Below are 22,991 nucleotides of genomic sequence, written 5' to 3'. Positions count from 1 at the left end.
AGATGTTAGTCTTAAAAGAGTTGCCTTTATGGGCCCGGCGCGGTGGCTCATGCCTGTAATCCCAGCACTTTGGGAGGCCGAGGCGGTGGGGGGGCGGATCACGAGGTCAGGAGATCGAGACCATCCTGGCTAACACGGTGAAACCCTCATCTCTACTAAAAAAAATACAAAAAATTAGCCGGTGTGGTGGCGGGGGCCTGTAGTCCCAACTATTCAGGAGGCTGAGGCAGGAGAATGGCGTGAACTCAGGAGGTGGAGCTTGCAGTGAGCTGAGATCGCACCACTGCACTCCAGCCTGGGCGACAGTGAGACTCCGTCTCAAAAAAAAAAAAAAAAAAAAGAGTTGTCCTTTTTATTTTTTTTGAGACTAGGGTCCTGTTATGTTGCCTAGGCTGGATTGCGGTGGCTATTCATAGGTGCGATCCCACTACTGATCAGCACATGAGTTTTAACCTGCTCTGTTTCTGGGACAGTTCACTCCACCTTAGGCAGCCCTCCACTCCACTCCCGGAGGTCACCATATTGATGATGAACTTACTGCGGATGCTGGATGGGCATACCGCACTACAGCCCAGAACTCCTGGGGTTCAAGTGACCCTCGCACTTCAGCCTCCGGAGTAAGGATTACAAGCGTGTGCCACCAAACCTAGCTGTTTGCTTAATTTATTTATTTTTTCGAGACATGGTCTCACTGTGTTGCCCAAGCTGGAGTGTAGTGGCGTGATCTCGGCTTACTGCAACCTCCACTTCCCGGGTTCAAATGATTGTCCAGCCTTGACATCCCAAGTAGCTGGGATTACAGACGAATGCCGCCATGCCTGGCTAATTGTATTTTTTGTAGAGACAGGGTTTCACCACGATGGCCAGGCTGGTCTCAAAACTCCTGGGCTCAAGTGATCTGCCCACCTCAGCCTCCCAAAATGCTGGGATTACAGGCCTGAGACACTGTGCCCAGTTTGGTTGCAAAATTTTAAATTTAAGTTCTACATATAATCTGATATATTTTAAAGTGAGCTTTGAAGGAAACAAAAAATGTCACCATAAGAAAATATAACCAGAAGTCAAAACAACCAAAACTATTTAACAACAGCAATAAAATGCTGGGGGAAAAAATCTAAAACCTAGGTATGAGCTGAGAGGAGTGAAAAACGTAAAAATAAAATTAAAAAAAAAAAAATAGAAGCCAGGTGTGGTGGCTCACCCCTGTAATCCCAATACTTTGGGAGGCCAAGGTGGGTGGATCACTTGACACCAGGAGTTTGAGACCAGCCTGGCCAACATGGTGAAACCCCATCTCTACTAAAAGTAAAGTTAAAAAATTAGCCAGGCATGGTGATGCACATCTGTAATCCCAGCAGTTACTTGGGAGGCTGAGGTATGAGAATCCTCAAACCCGGGAGGTGGAGGTTGCAATGAGCTGAGATCGCACACTGTACCCTAGCCTGGGTGACAGGGCGAGACTCCGTATCAGAAAAAAAAAAAAAAAAACCACTCAGACACAGATGCACACATACTTAAAATCCTACTTTTGTCATATCCCAACCAGCTGTCTCAGGTTAATACAACCTTAGTTTTAAACCTTACTTCCCAGCTTTTTTTTTTTTGGTGAGGCAGGATCTTCACACTTGAATGCAGTGGTGTGATTAAGGCTCACTGTATAGCTTTGACATCTTGGGCTCAAGTGATCCTCCCACTTCAGCCTCCCAAGTAGCTGGAACCACAGGAGTGTGCTTCCACACCTAGCTAATTTTTAGATTTATTTTTGTAGAGATAGGATCTCCCTGTGTTGCTTACGCTGGTCTTGAACTCCTGGGCTCCAGTCCCCTTGCCTTAGCGTCACAAAGTGCTGAGATTACAGGCATGAGCCACTGCACCCAGCCTCTTACTCTTAGAGGATAAAAAATAAGATCCCTACCTAACAAATATTACTTCTTGGAGATATTATTGTACTGAAGAGTCATGCGGAAGGATTTCCAACAAACCTAGTAAGTCAATTATACCCTAGAAGAAATAAGATGGAGGTAGGGTCTCATTCAACAAAGGATATTAAAAACTTTACTTTGGAAAAAGACACTTATATGGGATAAACAAATTAGGAAAAGGAGAGACTCCTTGATAAGTCTTCCGAAGCTTTCTAAAACAAAAGGATTAATTTGAAATTTCCAAACTCCCATTTTAAAAGTAAAATATTTTATGTTTTTGAGATGGAGTCTTGCTGTCGCTCAGGCTGGAGTACAGTGGCACGATCTTGGCTCACTGCAACCTCTGCCACCGAGGTTCAAGCAATTCTCATGCTTCAGCCTCCTGAGTAGCTGAGATTACAGGTACCCGCCACCACACCCAGATAATTTTTGTATTTTTAGTAGAGACGGGGTTCCGCCATGTTGGCCAGGCTGGTCTCAAACTCCTGACCTCAGGTTATCCACCTGCTTCGGCCTCCCAAAGTGCTGGGATTACAGGCATTACCCACTGTACCAGGCCAAAATATTTTATAATTAAAACAAACCACACTTAATTAACATCAGTCTGAGGGCTGGCAAGGAATATGCAGTATTTCTAGTCACTTCATTCACTGCAGATGACAAACCAGTATCCTTGCTGATTTGGCTCATGTCACGCCAATGTGATGCCAGAGATAATTCCTTCCCCCTCCAGCTAACAAGGTCAACTACTGGCCCAGCTTATCTGTATACTTGATGATATATTATATATATTAAAATCCCTTCCATACACAGAAAAGTACCAAGGAGGATTCAGTGTTAGCCTTCACCTTTACAGCAGGGCAGTGAAGGTTTGTAAAATTATAAAGCCCCAGCTCATTTCACTGTTAGAATAAACTCCTGACTTTCAAGTTTACCTGTACTAACATGTAGCTGACACTTTGAAAGGTCTACATCTAGTCTCACGTAAGGTTAAAAAAAAATTCTCTGTATAAAATAGTTTATATAAGTTTTAAAACAATAAGGAAGTCATTTCCAAAGTCCCTTACCAGCTGTTTCTCCTGTTCTGAGACACCCGACAACCTGGTAGGGTCCACAGGATCAGTCAGCATTGCAGAGTGTGGAGCAGGCTAACCACCAGCTAAGTGGCAGCACACACTATCTCATTAATCCTTATACAATAGTCTTACCCATTTTAAGATGGGGAAACTGAGGCTGAGGGGTCAAATAAATTACCCCCAGTGTTCATGTTCTTAACTACTATCCTATTATCCCCAATTGTAACCTATAGGAAAAACAGGCTAATGTCACACACTAATAGAGCACACATATGTGCACACACACCCCCCATGAATCCTTTACACCCCCAAGAAGTGATGAAACATACACACCCTACTAACCTTTGAATGGGCAGGCATGAGCAGTTTAGTGATTTTTCCTGATAATGAAAATTTGCCCTAGTGAAATGGCAATCGTAATCATGTCAAACAGCACATACGAATGCAATACCCTATCATGGAATACATATTTTACAAAATTAACTCTACTGCTTTACGGTTTGATATGTGCTGAACAAACACAGGATATTAACTTAAAAGGGAGACAACCTATTTGAGGTAGCCAGCGTGCCTCAAATGATTGTATGCATTCTAAACTATTTCACCTTGTATATTGTTGGATGCTAGAGCATCTAACTTAAAGACAAAGCCTCTAAGCCTCAGTTTCCCTAGCGATAAAATGGGGATGAAATCTCCCCACTGAGCCGTTCATGGCATATGTAGTAAGCAGTCAATTGATAGTTATTTTCACCTGTCCTCCTTACCATACTTTCAGAAAAATAAGATCTTAATAAATGCTTGGCAAAGGGATGTAAACACAATATTAGAAGTCTTGATTAGTGAGAATAAGTAAGTTCCTGACAAACAGCTAACAAAAAGCAGGTTAAGAAATCAGGAGGAAGTAATTCCATCCAACATTAGTGGGGGAAAAAATGAGTTAAAAAAAAAATGAAAGAAGCCATTTACACAAATGTCCTTTCAGCAGGAGACAACTAGTATTAATTTCCCTAAAGGATCTAAGATAATTAAAAAAAAAAAAAAAAAAAGCCCCAACCCCTATCATCACACCCTCAACACCCACATTTGATTAAGTAAAAAGCTTACAACATGTAATCCACAGTTTACCTGCTAGATGAGGTCTCTCAGCTAGCATCACATGATTCAAAAGCAGGCAACAATAAAACTGGAATAACTCAAAGGCCTAATATCAACATCAGAAATGTGTTTTAGGACCAGGCACAGTGGCTCACGCCTGTAATCCCAGCATTTTGGGAAGCCGAGGAGGGCAGATCACCTGAGGTCAAGAGTTCCAGACCAGCCTGGCCAACATGGTGAAACCCCGTATCTACTAAAAATACAAAAATTAGCTGGGCATGGTGGCACATCCTGTAATCTCAGCTACTTGGGAGGCTGAGACAGGAGAATTGCTTGAACCCAGAAGGCGAAGGTTGCAGTGTGCAGAGATTGCACGCTGCACTCCAGCCTGGGCAAGACAGAGACTCTGTCTCAAAAAAAAAAAAAAAAAAAAAAAAAGTATTTTTGAACAAATACAAAGACAAAAGAGGGAAAGAAGTGCCAAAAATAAGAACCAGAACTACACTCATGAAATTCCTGGTCAGGGTCAGGTGGGGTGGCTCATGCCTGTAAAACCAGAACTTTGGGAGGCTGAGGTGGGTGGATAACCTGAGGTCAGGAGTTCAAGACCAGCCTGTCTAATATGGTGAAATACCGTGTCTACAAAAAATACAATATCAGCCAGGCGAGGTGGAAGACTCCTATAGTCCCAGCTACTTGGGAGGCTAAGGCAGGAAAATCGCTTGAATCCGAGAGGTAGAAGTTGCAGTGAGCCAAGATTGTGTCACTCCAGTCTGGGCGACAGAGTGAGACTCTATCTCAAAAAAAAAAAAAAAAAAAGAAAAAGAAAAAGAAAAAAATTCCTAAACCCTTTCTTTATCAAAATGGTCCTACTTTTTCATTTACATGGCACTTCACTTACAAAGCTTTCATTTTGGAATACTCAAGATTAAAGTTTGGCTCGGCAGACACTAGTAACTCCCAGGAAAGCAAAGCTGCTGTGTGGCAGTGTATACTCAGCTCAGACTTTGTGACTCTACAAATTGGGTTTTAGTCTCTTCTTCCATTAGAAATACGCAACATTGGCCTGGCACAGTGGTGCACGTCTGCAGTACCAACTACTTGAGCCTAGGGCACAGGAGTTTGAGGCTACAGTGAGCCATGACCATGATAGCATTACAGCACCAATGCACTCCAGCCTGAGCGAAAGTGAGACTTTAGGGGGGAAAAAGAAAGTGACCACACTATAATTTTCTTTCATCTTCCATAAATGCCTTGAAATACTGCATATTATTCAAGTTCCACATATTGTTCTTTTAAATGCAAGGCCTGGTTGCTTTCCCTCACCATTCCCCCTGGAAAAAAGTCTGCCTTAAACACAAAAATTGCAGTGAGATATAAAAAATGACACTCTTCCCATATGATCCAGCAATCACACTCCTTGATACTTACCAAAATAAATAAAAATCCTAGGCTGAGCGCAATGGCTCACACCTGTAATCCCAGCACTTTGAGAGGCCGAGGAGGGCGGATCAAGAGGTCAGGAGATCAAGACCATCCTGGCTAACATGGTGAAATCCCGTCTCTACTAAAAATACAAAAAATTAGCCGGGCGTGGTGGTGGGCACCTGTAGTCCCAGCTACTCCGGAGGCTGAGGCGGGAAAATGGCGTGAACCTGGAAGGTGGAGCTTGCAAAGAGCCGAGATCACCGCCGCTGCACTCCAGCCTGGGTGACAGAGCAAGACTCTGTCTCAAAAAAAATAGAAATAAAAATGAATAAAAAAACCTATGTCCACATGAAAACCTGCATGTGATGTTTATAACAGCACTATTCATATTTGCAAGAACTTGAAAGCAACCAAGATGTCCTTCTGTAGGCGAATAAACAAACCATACATCCAAACAATGAAATTCAGTGCTAAAAAGAAACTATAAAGCCACGAAAAAACATGGACTAATCTTAAATGCATACTACTGGCTAAAAAGACAATCTGAAAAGGTTACATACTACACGATTCCAACTATATGACCTCCCAGAAAAGGCAAGACTATAGAGACAGTAAAGATTGGTGGTTGTCAGGGGTTAAGGCAGAGGGAGGAATGATTGGCCAAAGTACAGAGGAGTCTTAAGGCAATAAAACTACTCTATTAGGGATAAAAGACTTTAAGGTAGCAGGTAAAAACACAAAACTAAACAAAAAAACTATTCTGTACTATGCTATTACTACAATGTACTCTGATACAACAATGGTAGATAGATGTCATTATACATTTGTCAAAATCCATAGAATGTACAAGACCAAAAGTGAAACCCAATGTAAACTATGAGCTTTGGGTAATAATGACTGTCAATGTAGGCTCATCAGGTGTAACAAATGTACCACTCTGGTATAGCACTTTGACAGTGAGGGGGCAAGTGGAGAGGAGGAGAGGAAGAGGGAGAGAATAACAAGGGTTCTATAAGAACACTATACTTTCTGCTCAATGGTGCAGCATGTTGACAGTGGGGGAGTGAGTGAGAGAGAGTGTGTATGTATGTGTGTAACAAGGGTTATATAAGAACACTCTATACTTTCTGCCCAATTCTGCTCTAAACCTAAAACTGGTCTAAAAAATAAAGTTGGGGCCGGGTGCAGTGGCTCACACCTGTACTCCCAGCATTTTGGGAGGACGAGATGGGTGGATAACTTGAGCTCAGGAGTTGGAGACCAGCCTGGCTAACATGGTGAAACCCCACCTCTACTAATAATACAAAAATTAGCCAGGCATAGTGGCAGGCACCTGTAATCCCAGCTACTTGGGAGGCTGAGGCATGAGAATCGCTTGAACTCGGGAGGCAAAGGTTGCAGTGGGTTAAGATCGTGCCATTTTACTCCAGCCTGGGTAACAGAGGGAGGCTCCATCTCAAAATAATAATAACAACAATAATAATAATAATAATAATAAAAAGTTGAGATTACAGGTACAGCAGATGCGCCTGTAATCTGAACTTCTCAGGAGGCTGAGGCAGGAGAATTGCTTGAGTTCAGCAGTCTGAGACAAGGCTGGGTAACATAGCTCAACTACATCTCAAAAAAATAAAGCCTACTAATTAAAAAATAAATGAGGCCAGGATATGGTGGCAAACAGCTATAATCCTGCATTTTGGGAGGCCAAGGCAGGAGGATGGCTTGAGGCCAGGAGTTTGAGAACAGCCAGGGCAAAATATGAGGAACCATCTCTAAAAAATGAAAAAAAAATTTTTTTGTCTCACTCTGTCACCTGGGCTAGAGTATAATGGTGTGATCTCAGCTCACTGCAACCTCTGCCTCTTGGGTTCAAGTGATTCTCCTGCCTCAGCCTCCTGGGTAGCTGGGATTACAGATGTGCGCCATCATGCCCGGCTACTTTTTGTATTTTTAGTAGAGATGGGGCTTCGCCATGTTGGCAGGGTTGATCTTGAACTCTTGACCTCAAGTGATCCACCCACCTTGGCCTCCCAAAGTGCTGTGATTACAGGCATGAGCCACCTTGCCCAGCTAAAACTGAATTATTAAAAATTTTAAATTTACTTGGATATAAAGTTAATAAAGCACGTTTCCAACACACTTAGAATATTGTGACATCACTGAGGGTCCAAATTGATATATCTGTATCCTCATTTAAAACAACCAATCAAGAATACAAGTATTTCACAACCAAAAAAATTAAACACTTCAACCTGCACATTCTCTTATCTGCTCTTCTCCAGGTGTTTACAGAAGCCCCTTTCCCTCCCCCACTGGTTTACCAGGTGAAACAGGTAATTCCTGAAGAGTAAAATGACCTTCTGTCCACTTGGCAAAACCATGTTTAATGACTATAGATCTCCCAATTCAGCGTCACTTTCATATTGGCAAGGAAAATGTTTAATGCTCTGAAAGAACAGAACTATTCTTCAGTTCAGACATTGTAGAAATACTTTGCACAGATGAGCACAAGTTGATATTCAGATTGGACATAATTGCTTTTAGCCTCAGAAATTGGTCTGGTAGCCTAGTCAGGGAAATTAAGTATTCCTCTGAATAGCAGTCAAAATAACTGACCACAGCAGCAATGTAACACAAAAACCGTTGCTAAGAAAGCTTATTAGCATTTCTAACTTGTTAAATGAGAAAGACATGTACAAGTATGATATTAAATATTAAAACATTTAAGAATAAAATCCACTTTTTTTGAGACAGGGTCTTGCTCTGTTACCCAGGCTGGAGTGTAGTGGCACAATTACAGCTCACTGCAGCCTCGACTTCCTGGGTTCAAGCAATCCTTGCACCTCAGCCTCCTAAGTAGAGCTGGGACTACAGCCTTATGCAACCATGTGCAGCTAATTTTTTTATTTTTTGTTGACATTGTGTTTCTCTATATTGCCCCGGCGCAATAATCCTTAATATACTTCCTTTCCTTACTGAAGTTGTTTTTTTCATTTTTTAAAATATTTTTATTTCATTTTACTTTTTGTAGAGATGGGTTCTCGCAATAATGCCCAGGCTGGTGTCAACACTCCTGGTCTCAACCCATCCTCCCTCCTCAGCCTCCCAAAGTGCTGGTATTACAGACGTAAGCCACCCCGTCCAACCAGAAGTTGTCTTTTTCTAAATTAAGATAGCTTATTAGATTTTTCCTCCACTGTCTTCTAATTTTTCTCTAGGTACTCTGGCTATTTTGTAGAAGACCAACTATCTGCATCAAAAAGTTTTATACTTAAGAACTGAATTGTGTTCCCCACCTCCCCCAAAGTCCTATGTTGAAGCCCAACCCCCAATTTAACTATCTGGAGAGAGGGTCTTTAGGAGTTAAGTTTAAATGAGGTCAAAGGGTGGAGGGGTCTAATTAGATAGGGCAGTGACCTTGTAAGAAGATAACTCCTTCTGCTATCCCCCCAGAAAAGGTGGCTAGCTACCTGCAAGCCAGGAAGAGCTGTCACCAGAACCTGACCATGCTGACACCCTGATTTTGGACATCCCAGCCTCCAAAACTGTGAGAAAGTAAATTTCTGTTGTTTAAGCTTCCTGGTCTATGGTATTTGTTATGGAAGCTTGAGCTGTCTAATACAACATTCAAACCAACAGAACAACCAGTGAGAATTTTTCTGCTGTACCAACTTTTTAACAAAATTCTTATAAGAATTCTGTCACAGTGAACTTATTACACCCTCTTCCCAACACTAGCGGTCATGCTAAGCCAAAATTCCAGCTACCTGACTCCAAGAAGAAGGCAAAGGAAAATGGATTTGACCTGTTTACAAGTAGTTATGAAATATATGCAAGCAAACTTCAATCAGGAAAAAAAATCCTGAAGTAACACAAAAACCAGGCTTTAGTTCCTGAAAATGAATGAGAAAGTTTGGGAATAAGCATCTACAACCCACAAGTTACTGAAGGTAACTTAGTTTTAACTTCATGATGACTCTCACAGTGGCTTTTGGGAAGCCACCCAAGGCAACAATTACTCAACTTTACATCTGATATATTAGCACATGCCTGCTTATTAGTTAGCACTTTAAAGACTTAATGAATGTAAGATGATGGGTCATTTGTGATTATAGATTTGTAATTTTAAAATTACTTTTACAATATATCATGCATCAAATATATTATTTTGGTAACTAAAGAATGTGGGGAACAATCCAGACCCCCATTTTATCATCTTCAAAGATGGCTTATTATAATTAGCATAATCTTGTATTTGAAAAACTCAGGGGAGGCTAAAAGCGGGACCAGTGAACTGCAGTTTGTAAAGGGGATATATCCACTAATTAAAAAAATTATTTGACTTCATTCTAAAGAAGCCAAAATAAACCTAAAATCACAGTAACCAAGAAAAAGTGGCCTTAGACTCTGCACTGAAGTCTTCATGTTCTTTCTCCAGCGCACACACACACATTACATAATCTGAAACGGAATCCTATTCTACATGTGATCACCTCACCAAAATATCCATCTCCAAATCCATCCAACCATCTGATTAATTATAACTACTTTCAAAGACGTCTATAATTGTGTTAGTTTCTCAGCAGAGTAGACAAATTTTGGACAGGCCAATTTTATCCATATGCTGACAAAATTTAAAATGTTTGAAAGTTTCTTGAATTACCATTTTTTTCCTGGAACTATCTTTTCAAATGATTCTTGAGTAATGATTTAAAGGATACACTCTGTCATTGCAGCAACATCCAGTTTGTCAATATCAGGTGAACCAGGGCAACACTTCTTGAATTCTTTTCGAAGATCAAAAAAGGAATAGAAGCATTCAGGTAATAGTACATTCTGAGGAAGGACAAAGTAGATACTGTTAACTAGGTGAATTTGGTTCAATGTTTCTCTTACAATTAGGAACCTAAAAATTGAAATATAAGCATATTTTACAATGGAAAAAATTTAAATTTTAATGTAAGAGTTGCTTTATTTTTTTTTTTTTTTTTTTTTTTTTTTTGAGGCGGAGTCTCGCTCTGTCGCCCAGGCTGGAGTGCAGTGGCGCGATCTCGGCTCACTGCAAGCTCCGCCTCCCGGGTTCCCGCCATTCTCCTGCCTCAGCCTCCCGAGTAGCTGGGACTACAGGCGCCGCCACCACGCCCGGCTAATTTTTTTGTATTTTTAGTGGAGACGGGGTTTCATTGTGTTAGCCAGGATGGTCTCGATCTCCTGACCTCGTGATCCGCCCGTCTCGGCCTCCCAAAGTGCTGGGATTACAGGCTTGAGCCACCGCGCCCGGCCAAGAGTTGCTTTATTTTTAAAAGTTGGTCCTGTTTCTATATTAGATCCTATGTACCAGTCTCATGAAAAAAAATTATTGTTTTAAGGCAGTGGATTACCATGTTTGTGCTTCAGTATGCATTCCATTCGAAACAATTCTGAAGCTGTGATACATTTGGGCTGTTATACTTCATATTTTCTGGCTGTTAATACTACTCTTTTTTCCAGCCATAACCATTTTAGAACATCTGTATTTTCAGGCAGCACTAGCAGCCCTTTCAGTTTTCATACAGATGCAGGATTAGATTGTAAAACTGGGTAGTTCTAACTATTGGGTTCTAATAATGCATATTTTCAGTAGTGAGATTAGAATAGTAAATTCCTGATTAACTGAAAAGGCTTATTTTTGTGCCAAATAATAGTCCCACATTAGTCTTCTTGACCAATATTGTAGCTGTACCTTTGAACTCAAATTAGACTTCAAACAAAAACAAAAACAAACTCACAAATCCCAAAGGCAAAGGAGAAATTGTTACTGCTATTCTTAGCTATTAGCACCACTACTGTGGCTATTAAGCAAAGCACAATTGTCTGGACAAATATTACACTACTGTTTCTTTTGTTGTTTTAACAAAATAACTCAGCATTGGATAGCTTTTAAAGATAATCCTTTTAAAAACTCAATTTAGATTTTTCTTAAAATTTCAAAATTGTTTGTGTTAATTTGCTGGGAATTTTTACCCATTTTTACATTAGAACATCAAGGAAATTAAGACTTTTAAATGTTAAATGTTCATGCAAAATGTCTCCTCTCCAAGTTCCTTCTATTGGATTTTATTAGATGTGACCTATTCATGCTGTATTCTGAAATCAGTATTGCTGCATCATGGTCACAGCTTTTAAAAAAGTTAACAACTAAAAGAACCACGAAACCTGCCTATTACCTACAAAGATGCTCACTTAAAAGCTGTTTGTAAGGACAGTAACTCACATGTTCAACAATAATCAGTTTAAGTTGTTGTGTCCATTTAAAATACTGAGTATTTTATTTAGTGCTTATAACAATGTTGATGTTCTATTAGATAATGTAGGCTAAAAGGCTTATGCAGTATGAATGCTCTTTGTAAATAATGCTTGTCTACAGAATTCTGGAAGAATATATCCAAACATGTTCATGTTAGAGAAGAACATTTTAATGTATTGAGTGGCAGGATTTTTTCATGTTTTGCCATTTTCCCTTTAATGAATATACAGGATTACTTTCACTATAAAATTGTTTTAGTTTCTGTATTTAATCAAAATCCTAATAGTAGTGGCTGAGGAAAAAGTCTTACTTTTTCTCCAGATGTTTTCCTATACCCAAAGTAGTCCACCTAAATAATGAAAACAGCTATTTTCCTCTGGCCCAACAGAAAAGATTAAGTCTTGTCCTTCTGTCATGTGAGTCTGGGAGGAAAAAAGTAATCCTTACTTATCACTATGTCTGGTAAGGATGTAGCAACTAGTCTAGCATTTAATTTTTTAAAAAAATTCTTCCCCTTTTATCAAATAATTACTAAGACTCATATAAAAGGAGAGATTTCCTGAAGACACAAGAACTTGAGTTACTCCTTCAAACTTTTTAAATTGTCATAATATATTAAACGAAATAAAATCTGTGCTTACTTGCCTGGGTCATTTGTCAGTCTACATCTTTCATTGCAAGCCTTGCCTCATACAGGTACCTAAATATATTCTACTTCCATCTTTTCAAGCTCAGTGCCTGCCTACCACAATAAAAAGTTACAGCTCAAACTAATTTAAGTTGTTAAGAGACAGTGTATTAGCAATGATTGGCTACACTGGGTGGGTTGCCTCTGCTGTTCCTTTTCCCACAGCCTCTTGGTATTTATCCAGGGAGAGAAATCACATTTTACCTATAGTAAGACTATATTTCTCTCACTCTGTAATCCTCTCTATGTCAGAAAAACGAGCAAAGGTAAAAGATGAGGGTGACCCTTTTGTTTTGATGCAAGAATCAGTTTTGAACATTTACTTAAAATCAGACAAAGTGAAGAGTGCTACGATTGTGGTTTCACTAGATACAACGTTGTCTTATTTAAGTAGCCTTTTTAATGAAATGATTAGAAATACAACTTTAAAGGTTTAATTCTTTTTTCCTTCCTTTCTAGGATTTTCAACACAAATGGGAATATTATGACATACTAAAAATAGTTCTTTCCTCTCTATAGTTATTTTAAATGTCAAAAATTCACACTCCATATTAGCTTTGGGAAAGGGAGAGTGTCATGCATCTTGAAAATTGGACATAAAGAGACTATTTTAAGTTACCAAAGAGTATCTTTGTATATACATAACACCAGATTTACATTTTAATAATTTTTAAGAGTATGGTTCAGTAAAACATTAAGTACATTAACATATTTTGCAACCATAACCACCATCCATTTCCAGAGATTTTTCATCTTCCCAAACTGAAATTCTGTACTCATTAAAATAACTCCCTATATGCATATTTTTAAAAACCGAGAAACTTGAATAAACCAAAAATTTTTAAAAACTTCCAGTCACCCCAAAGGTCCAACCATTTTTTTTTTCCAGAAGCCAGCACTCTTACCTTCTTGGAAGCCTCAGGATGCAGGATTTGCCTGACATGAAGCTGCCCATCAGTACAGAGACAGAAAGAAGTCCCTACTCCAATATTCAGTTCATTGCTCACTGACTGGTTAAACTGCAAGAACAAGATACACACAGGGATGCAACTGATGCACCATTTAGAAACTCTGCAAAGTAACTCCCCTTGGCGATAGCCAGAGAAAACTGAGATAAGGGCCCTGATGGGGGACACCGGTGCTGGGGCAACCTTGGAAAGACAGACTCCTTTCCCACAAACCTCCTTACTTCCTCGAGGTAGGGAAGCTTTCCAATCAATCCGCAGTTCGCGCCCAGGAGAAACTTGTCAATGCATTCTCCCTTCTGTTTTTACAAAAAAATTCACTCAAGACTTAAGTCAGATGTCTCATCTCATCAGCAGGTTGCCTTCAGATTACATCATTCCTTAGTGTTACTTTTTGTTTGTTTGGATGTGCCAGGCTTAAGACCCCAGCTTCTGATAAACAAATACGGGTACTGGGTATACAGATCTGGAAAAAAGTCTTGGATGAATACACCCCAGAAAGGATAGCTTTCTCCTATAACTCGAGGCTCGTGTGCTAGGGCAGAGGTCATGAGAGCGCAGAGCATTCATCTGTGCACAGGTTTAGCACCCCGCCCTACCCGATCCGGCACCCGTCAGCACCCCGGAACAGCCGGTTTTTAGGTCACCTCAGTCCTAATAAGGGGATTCCATCAGTTCCGCAGTGACCCAACGGGCAGCCTTGCACGTTCGGACCTCAAAAACCTCCCTGGTCCTGGGACCAAGGCCACTAAAGAAATAACGACGGACCGAGCCTTTCGTTGGGAGTTCAGAAGCCTGAAACCAGGCAGGCACCTTCAAGTTCCGACCCAAACTGTGCTACTTCTTGCACACCCGCGGGCCCGCCTGGACGTCTACGCCACAGCGCCCTCTGCCCGAAGGCTGTGGGCCCAAACCCCGCAGGGGAGCGGCGCGTCTAGGGTCTGGACCTGGAGATGGGGGCGCTAGGATTCAAACTCCGCACGTCAATCAATTGGCAAAATGGAGCTGACTCTCCCGCTCCAGTAACTACTCTGGAAGCAACTCGAAAACTAGTGAATGTCGGTCCCAAACCCTTGGGGCCGGGAGGTGAAGAGAAGCAGCGACCCCCGCCCAAACGGTGCGCTCCGGCCCTCAGACGGGGCTCCCACCCACGCGGCCGGGCGGGAGTCTTGCCACCCTGCTCCGGGAACACGCGTGGGCCGCCCTGAGAGGGCGTAGGGTGCGGTGGGGTTGGGCCCAGGCTGGGGTGGGCGGCGTGACCCGGGGCTGTCACCTGTCGGAGGGCTTGGTCCAGCTGCGACGCCGAGGACAGGCTTTCGACGTCTATTTTAGTTTCTTCTTTGCAGTCCTCCGTCAGTTCCAACTGATCCGGTCTAACTAGTACTTCGTGCAACTGTCCCACCTCCGAAGGTAAAGAAGCAGGGGTCAGTTTCCCTCAATTTCGGAGCTGCTTTCTGCACCCTCCACCCTCGCTCCCCTGCTGGGGGGACCCGCGCCTCTCTAGGGGTCCGGACGCAGAATCAAAGCTCTTGACTCGCCATCGGCTCCAGTGCGTTCCTGCCCCCCCGCCCCACCCCCCACCCGATAGGTCGGAAAGGCCCTGGAAGTGGATCCCGGGGCCTCCGAGACCCCACCTCGTCTCGGCGGGGCGTCCCCCGACGGCCAAAGAACCATTCTCGGTAGCGCTGGCCTCCCCACCTGAGCCAGGTTGCGGAGGGCTGAAATGGCTCCAAGGCAGTTGGCCAACAAGTTTGGTTTTACTCTAGCTTCCCTAGGCCGCGGGTCCAGACTCACAAGGGGGCAAACAAGAGCACTTATTTACCTACCTCCACCCCCCTCCCCGCCCAAACCTCTACTACAAACTTCTTGCCCCATTCCTTGCATTTAGACGAAAACGTGAAGAAATACCTTCTTGTTGGCCAGATCCACGACTTTCCAGAACAGCAGGATCAGCTCCTTCTCATCCGAGCCTAGCTTGGCCCCGGTGGCCCCAGCAGTGATCCCAAAAAGCACCACCAAGTAATCCGGAGAGGCCGTCATGACGATAGGTGGGGAGGGGGAGAAGGGGGGGGGTCAGGAGGAGGTAAGGCGGGGTGGAAGTGAGAACGAAAAAACCTGTGCTAAACCCTCTTCTAAGAGAAAAAGAAAGAGCGCCCACCCCCCCTCCTCGCTGCTGCTACTGCAAAAGGCGGTAACCAACCACCCAAGCCCACACCTGGCCGGTGCTCCACGCCCAGGGCAGGAAGGGGGGTGGGAAGGAGGGCGCAGGAGGCCTGCCCTTTTTGTATTCAGTTGCCCGGGCGTCTATGCAAAAAGCCTGGAGCAATGCTGCACCCCCGGGAGGCACGCAATGGCTGAAAGCTTTTCTGTTTTGGGATGTGGCTCTACCTGCCCGCCCCTTCCCCCTCCCCCACGTGGTGCAGGTAAGAGACACCTGGCGGCGCCGGCCCATTGGCTCCTTCAAACCACGACGTGGCAGCGGTGGGGGAGGAGGCCGCTTGGGGAGGGGGAAGAAGGGGCGGGAGACAATGGCTGGATGAATGGAGAGGCCAGGGCGAGAGAGGAGGAGGGGGAGGCGCGAGGGGCGGGGAAGAGGCGGTTGCCATCCAGAGGGTAGACGAGGCCAGACGGGAAAAGGGCTCGGAGAGGTAAAGGGCGCGGAGTCGCTGGGGGGAGGGGTCCCCACTGAGAGGTGCGGGGCGGGGGGGCTCGGAGAATACCGGCTGCGGGGAATGAAGCCTGAAGGTTCTGAAGGGTCAAGCGAAAAGGCCAGGTACAGGGAGGCGAAAGGAGGCCAGAGGTGAGGCCCGGGGCGCGGAGCTGCCCAGGGCGCGGCGCCGGTGGAGGACGAACCGCTGAGGGAGGGACCTGCCAACCGCAGCCAGGAGGTGGCAGGGGCAACTGCCGATCCCCGGAAAAGCCGCTCCCGAGCTAACACACCTTTCAGTGCAAACATCAGGAGAAATCCTGCGAGCCCTCCCCTTCTCCTGGCCGGAGCCCGGGTGCACGCTCTTCCCAAACGCGCCGCAGTGCCCACCTTCCGGAGAGGAACCCGGCGCACGGCAGAGCCGGACGCCCCGGGCTGGACGCCCAGCCACCTAGTCACGCCCCAGGACGCAGTTACTCACCGCGCGCAAAGCAGCTGGGGGACCCTGCAAGGAAACTCGGGCACAATGGAGCCCGCTCGTTTTTCTCTCAACTCTAAATGCTCTGTCTGGTTTGGTCCAGGCTGCTACTTTGAAGCTGGAACAATCTCCAGGGCTGGGGCCCATTTTCTTTTATTTGCCTTGGGCCCCAAATGAAAAGCATCTAACCGCATGCCTAATAAAAGTTTTCTTAATTCGGGCCAAGCAGGCTTCTTCCCAGGTTCTGCGCCCTGATCCCATTCCCTCTGCTCATGCGTTTGTTATTGTATTGGAGTGTGTTGACCAAGCTCCCAAACAACCTTCCTTGCTCTACCTCAGCTTGGTCTGCCAGAGGCTCGTGCCCCCCCACCATCACCCCCAGCCACCACATCTGTGGCAGTATGTTGTTGGGTCTTGTTGACATTTTAGAGAGAAAAGCGCTACGGGTGAAGTTTTCTCGGGTTATACATCTCAAAGCGATTTGTTCTTGGGAACAGAATTCTGTCTGAAGTATTACTAATTCGGCTCCAGGTGTCCAGCCCCGTTCATATTCACGATGTGAAACGGGCAACCATGCACCTATCCCTGCCGAACCCACTCCGGGTACAAATCCTTTCAGAACGCGTGTCAAGGGAAGCTGGAGGCCCGGCTTTCCCACTGGGGGTTCAGGCTCCCGGGACGGGGGGAAGAGGAGCCCGAGGCCCGTGCCGTCTCGTTTCCTGGCAGGAGAAGGTGCAGGCGGAGGCGGGGCCTCCCGTGATGCGGGTAGCAGCTCGCGTCCCCTTAGAGCGGGCGAAGGCCAGGGTCCCACACTCGCAGCGCTGCGACGGCGTTCGAGACCTCCCTCGTCCGCTGCTTGAGTTCCAGAGTTGGGTGCTTCCTTGTCCTGGACTTAGGAGTGCGGAGTCATAAATGGATTCCGGCAGGCTTGCTGCAGTGGCCTCGCTTCTCCCTAGCCCCGGTAACTCCGAGCCACCTGTCCAGGCCTTCGGGCGTCGCGGGGGCAGGGACTGGGCGCGGAAGGAGGCTGGGAGGGACCTGGAAAAACCACCCAGATTGCATTGCAGTGGGCGAGGCCGCCTGGAGGAGCCGGTTCCAGCTAACCACCTCCCCGTCGGGCTCTCGGTGCGCGGTTCCCAGGTGCTCAGCTCTGCCGGGCCCAGGAGGTGCCGCCTCGCAGGGACGCGGAACCCGGTGCGTGGCCCCCGTGGGGCGGACCAGCTAGCGCGCGGCGGTCCGGAGGCTCGTAGCCAAGCAGGTGACTGTTGCTGAAAAAGTGGTTGGAACACTTCGGGAAACTGGGCCCCGCCTGTTCTTTCTAGGGCTTTGGAGTTTGGATTAATCATTTGTGTAGCCCGTTTGGATAAACCGAAGACTTTATTAAATCAGCGCATTTACCAGGAATTCCGCAGCAGTATCCACATTAGAATCTTGAGTCTTGGAGTTGACCATATTCACACAGACTTGCCTTCTTCCTGTTTAGTTTATGCCTTGTGTTCCGTTATTGGAACGCTAAGCTTGTGGGAGTTATTTACATCCTACTGCCCAAGGTCATCGCCAAGGTGTGATTTTTCACAAAAAGAATTTGCAACCTCCGGCGTAAATGGCTTAAGGAAGTCTAATCCCGGTTTCTGATTTTTTTTTTTTAATTTATTTAAAGGTTAATCTTTTTTTTTTTTTTTTTTGTAATTTAAAAGTTAATCTTTCCGGGCCGGGCGCGGTGGCTCACGCCTGTAATCCCAGCACTTTGGGAGGCTGAGGCAGATCACGAGGTCAGGAGTTCGAGACCAGTCTGACCAACATGGTGAAACTCCGTCTCTACTAAAAACACAAAACTTAGTCGGGTGGGGTGGCGCACACCTGTAATCCCAGCTACTCGGGAGTCTGAGGCAGGAGAATCGCTTGAACCTGGGAGGTGGGGGTTGCAGTGAGCCAAGATCTGGCCATTGCAGTCCAGCCTGGGTGACAGAGCGGGAGTCCGTCTGAGGGAAAAAAAAAAAAAAAAAAGGTTAATCTTTCCAACTAGGTTTTCAAGGATGAGGATTTTTTTTGTTGTTGTTCTCAAATGTATTCCCAGGGCTTGGAACAGAGCCTGATATATACTAGGCACTCAACAAATATTTGTTGAATGATTGTAATGAGTAACACCCATTTTTGCAGCTCTTTGTCTTCTGAGCCTAGGGCATAGTTCATCACTGCAGAAGTGAGATTGTCAAAATGGGAGTCTACAGGTAATTTAAGACTTAAATGTTTAAAGAGTAGGTGCTAATTCTTCAACAAACTTACTTTTGTTAAATTAAAATTGTAAAATGTGGTGGAGGGGTTGGAATATATGTAATTCAAGACAATTAGTTCTGAATACAAAAATGTTTTACTGTCTATCACCACCATCTATAAATCTAATTCAGTAAGGATAATCTGTGTAAGGTGGCTGGAAGGAACCTTGAGGAGAGAGGCTTATTTAAGTATTGGCGCAGGACCACACCTCAAACTCTCAAAACGCTGAGATTCTGTTGTTTTGTTTTGTGTTTTTAAGCACCAGACACCCAAGTTGAGGAACAACCTTTAAAATAACTGGCCTGTACTCTTACATACATTAAAGCCATCAAAGACAAAGACTGAAGAAAAACTTTTGCAGATTAAAGGAGTTTAAGAGACATGATCCTGAACCGGAAAAAGTAAAAAATAAAAAAATAAAAAGGTCTGTAGATTAAATAATAGTATTATATCCATGTTAATTTCCCGTTTGTTATAATATTACTGTGGTTGGGCAAAAGAGTGTCTTTGTTGGTAGAAATACCTACTGAAGTATTTAGGGGTAAAGAGGAATCATGTCTGTAACTTAATCTCAAAAGGTTCAGACAAAATATATGTAAAGGGAATGATAAAGCAAATGCAATAAAATGTTAACATTGGGGAATCTGTATAAGGGAATTCTTTATACCATTCTTTGTAACTTTAAGTCTAAAATTTCAAATCAAAAATAATTTTTTTAAGCATCAGGGGACATTTTGCTGCCACCGCCTTGCTGGTGGTTGGCAAGGCTCTGTGTCATGACTTTTTTTTTTCTGTTAATCTAATGACTTATACTGTAAAATAAACCCATTTTCTTTGTTTTTTCCTTAGTGAATGAAAGAGGGTGAAAGAAAAGGTCACCATTTTCTGTATAGTAATCCTTTCATATACTTTAAGGTTGTTCTTAACTCACCTTTCGTAGACTAAATAACTGCAAACTCTTCAAAGTTTTCATTGTGAATCTTACTTTCCTCCTCTTTAATTATCTTCATTACCCTCCCTTGACCCTTTTTCTCATCACTTTTAGAGAGCAGCTCTTGAGCTGGACAGAATACAAATGTGTCTGCTGGGGCCTCATTGTTGACGCAGTGGTACCTATATGTCATAATCTTTTCTTATTTTTTTTGAGATTCAATTATTTTTATTCCAAAGATATAAGTAAAAATGTGAGGCCGGGCATGGTGGTTAACACCTGTAATCCCAGCACTTTGGGAGGCCAAGGCGGGAAGATCACCTGAGGTCAAGAGTTCGAGACCAGCCTGGCCAACATGGTAAAACCTCATCTCTACTAAAAATAGAAAAAAAATTAGTTGAGCATGGTGGTGCACGCCTGTAGTCCCAGCAACTCAGGGAGGCTGAGGCAGGAGAATCACTTGAACCCAGGAAGCAGAGGTTGTGTGAGCCAAGATCATGCTACTGCATTCCAGCCTGGTGACAGGGTGAGACTCCATCTCAAAAAAAAAAAAAAAAGAAAAAAAAAGTGAACAGATATATTGATATAAAATTCATAAAACATATGGATATGTTAAAAAGGAGAAACTCAGGTTGCCTTTGAGGATAAGAATTGAGGGCCTATGTGTCAAGAATACTTTGCACAGTTATGCCGTGTGCGGTGGCTCACGCCTATAATCCCAGCACTTTAGGACGCCGAGGCAGGCGGATCACGAGGTCAGATTGAGACCATCCTGGCTAACACGGTGAAACCCTGTCTCTACTAAAAATACAAGAAATTAGCCAGGCATGGTGGCGGGCCCCTGTAGTCCCAGCTACTCAGGAGACTGAGGCAGGAGAATGGCGTGAACCTGGGAGGCGGAGCTTGCAGTGAGCCGAGATCATGCCACTGCACTCCAGCCTGGGCAACAGAGCAAGACTCAGTCTCAAAAAAAAAAAAAAAAAGAATACTTTGCACCGTTTATACTATTGCGGTATTTGAACTTTTTTCCTTGTACATGTATAACTTTTTAAAAAGAATGAGAAATATTGTATAAGTGCAACTATTTTTACTATAAATCTTTATTTCCATAAAATTATCAGTAAGTGTGTGGTCAATAGCTCTTATTATATAGCTATGATATCTTTTGAATTTGTTTATCTGGTAACACTAGCTCATGTTTGTAAATCCTTTGGAACTCCCAAAATGATTTTACATACATCACCTAATTTGTAAGATTACGTTAGCTTTTCGGTTTTCTTGTCTTAATATGTGATTATCTATTGAACTGCAGTGTTTTTTTTTTCCCATCATGTCAACACACACAAAATAGGAAACCAGTAGTTGTAATTTTCTTGAGCAGTTCTCAATAGAATTTATTTAATAGTTTAGTACTTTTCTTTTATTAAGTATTGGACCAAGCTGTAATGGAATGATAAGACTCACACTTCCAGAACAGAGCCTTCTGTTACTCGTGTGTTTATCCTGATGGCCATAGGACCATGGAAAATTCTGTCACGATATATGTCATCATCTTATTTGCAATGCAATCCCCCTTTTAAGACTGCGTAGCAGCACTACATTTACTGACTCAAGGTTCATTTGAGATCTCTAGATCTTTTTTTTTTTTTTTTCTTGAGACAGAGTTTCATTCTTGTTGCCCAGGATGGAGTGCAGTAGCACAATCAGGGCTCACCACAACCTCTGCCTCCCGGATTCAAGCTATTCTCCTGCCTCAGCCCCCCTAGTAGCTGGGATTACAGGCATGCGCCACCATGCCCCGCTAATTTTATATTTTTAGTAGAGATGGGGTTTCTCTGTGTTGGTCAGGCTGATCTCGAACTCTCGAACTCAGGTGATCCACCTGCCTCAGCCTCCCAAAGTGCTGTGATTATAGGCGTGGCCACCATGCCCGGCCCTCTAGATCTTAGTGTTTTAGTTGCACATACTTAGTTACTGTCTTGTTCTTATAAGAATATCTTCTAAGCGGGGCCTGGTGGCTCATGCCTGTAATTCCAGCACTTTGGGATGCTGAGGCGGGCAGATCGCTTGAGGTCAGGATTTGGAGACCAGCCTGGCCAACATGGTGAAACCCCATCTTTACTAAAAATACAAAAATTAGACGGGCATGTTTGCAGACACCTGTAATTCCAGCTACTCGGGAGGCTGAGGCATGATAATCGCTTGAACCTGGGAGGCAGAGGTTGCAGTGAGTTGAGATCAGGCCACTGCACTCCAGTCTGGGCGACAGAGCAAGACTCCATCTCAAAAAAACAAAACAAAATATTCTACAGTGAATCAAAGTATGAAAATGTTCTCAAATTGTATAGCGGCAATGCTTTCACAAATCTTTTTATGTATTAAAAACCACTGAATTGTATACTTTAAAAGGGTTAATATTATGGCATGTGAATTATATTTCAGTTTTTAAAAAGCAAATCAAAGTAGAAGCCTGTGTTCTGAGGCTACCAAAAGCCACTGATATTCTTAGTTATTCATACTAGATGCATTTGTAAAAGACATCATATTTTATACTCCCTGGACAAGTCTAGCCTCTGAAGTGGAGAGGCAAGGAGAAGTGATGGTCAAGATAAATAAATTATAATTTTCCATTACTCTGTGCATTACACATTTAAAGAAATTACTGGCCTGAACCTTTATTATAGCGATTATTACAGACCATGAGAAAAAGTATGGGTTTAATAGTTGGCTCTGCCATTTGCTACCTTGTGGCCTTGGGCATGTTCCTCAACCTCACAAGAACTCAGTTTCTACCTGTAAAAATGGGGATGTTGATGATATACACTTCATAGGTTTTAAGGAGAGAGATTTTGCGTAGAAAAGCTTCCCTAAGGAAAACAAACCTGAGAATCAGGAAGGTTACTACTGAAGAGGAATCTCCAAGTGAGGAGGGTTCTTTCAAGACAACCACAAAGGCTGATGATTCTCTGGCCTTAGCGTAGACAAAAGACACCATTGAGGCATTTGAGCAAGACTTTACTGACTGCTGTGTCATAGGGAAATACACAGAAAAATACAGATAGGGAAATGCGCCATTAATCTTCATGGTGCATGGCTTATAAGATCCCCCTGATCCTTGGGGATCACAGAACTGTTCCCATTTAACTGGGCGTCCAGGTAAAAGAGATGCCACCAAGAGAATTCCTCCCTCCTTACTCC

General features: G+C 43.6%; 1 protein-coding gene and 1 long non-coding RNA gene across 11 annotated transcripts in view; one reads left to right on the top strand and one right to left on the bottom strand.

Moving 5' to 3' along the window:
* ESRP1 (epithelial splicing regulatory protein 1) overlaps positions 1–17,590 on the bottom strand; it is a 71,886-nt gene extending 54,296 nt beyond the window's left edge. For 8 of the 10 annotated variants that reach the window (XM_005563716.4, XM_005563718.4, XM_005563720.4 and 5 more), the window contains exons 1-4: positions 15,369–15,816; positions 14,734–14,862; positions 13,401–13,514; positions 10,243–10,357 (exon numbers count right to left, since the gene is read on the bottom strand). In XM_005563716.4, coding sequence (XP_005563773.1) covers positions 10,243–10,357; positions 13,401–13,514; positions 14,734–14,862; positions 15,369–15,500 — 490 coding nt within the window. In that variant the 5' untranslated portion in view covers positions 15,501–15,816. Of the gene's footprint in view, positions 1–10,242; positions 10,358–13,400; positions 13,515–14,733; positions 14,863–15,368; positions 15,817–16,588 lie in introns of those variants that run through there. The other 2 variants (XM_073999097.1, XM_073999098.1) reach the window with 1 other exon arrangement.
* Positions 17,591–17,648: 58 nt separating this feature from the next.
* LOC141407436 (uncharacterized) lies at positions 17,649–19,285 on the top strand. The gene is made up of 2 exons (XR_012416536.1): positions 17,649–17,843; positions 19,122–19,285. It is a non-coding gene; the product is annotated as an uncharacterized lncRNA (long non-coding RNA).
* Positions 19,286–22,991: the final 3,706 nt, after the last annotated feature.

This window comes from Macaca fascicularis, chromosome 8 (assembly GCF_037993035.2).
Source record: "Macaca fascicularis isolate 582-1 chromosome 8, T2T-MFA8v1.1".
NCBI classification, from domain to species: Eukaryota; Metazoa; Chordata; class Mammalia; order Primates; family Cercopithecidae; genus Macaca; species Macaca fascicularis.
Note: the sequence above shows the minus strand (reverse complement) of the source record. Positions and strands in the feature narration are given on the sequence as shown.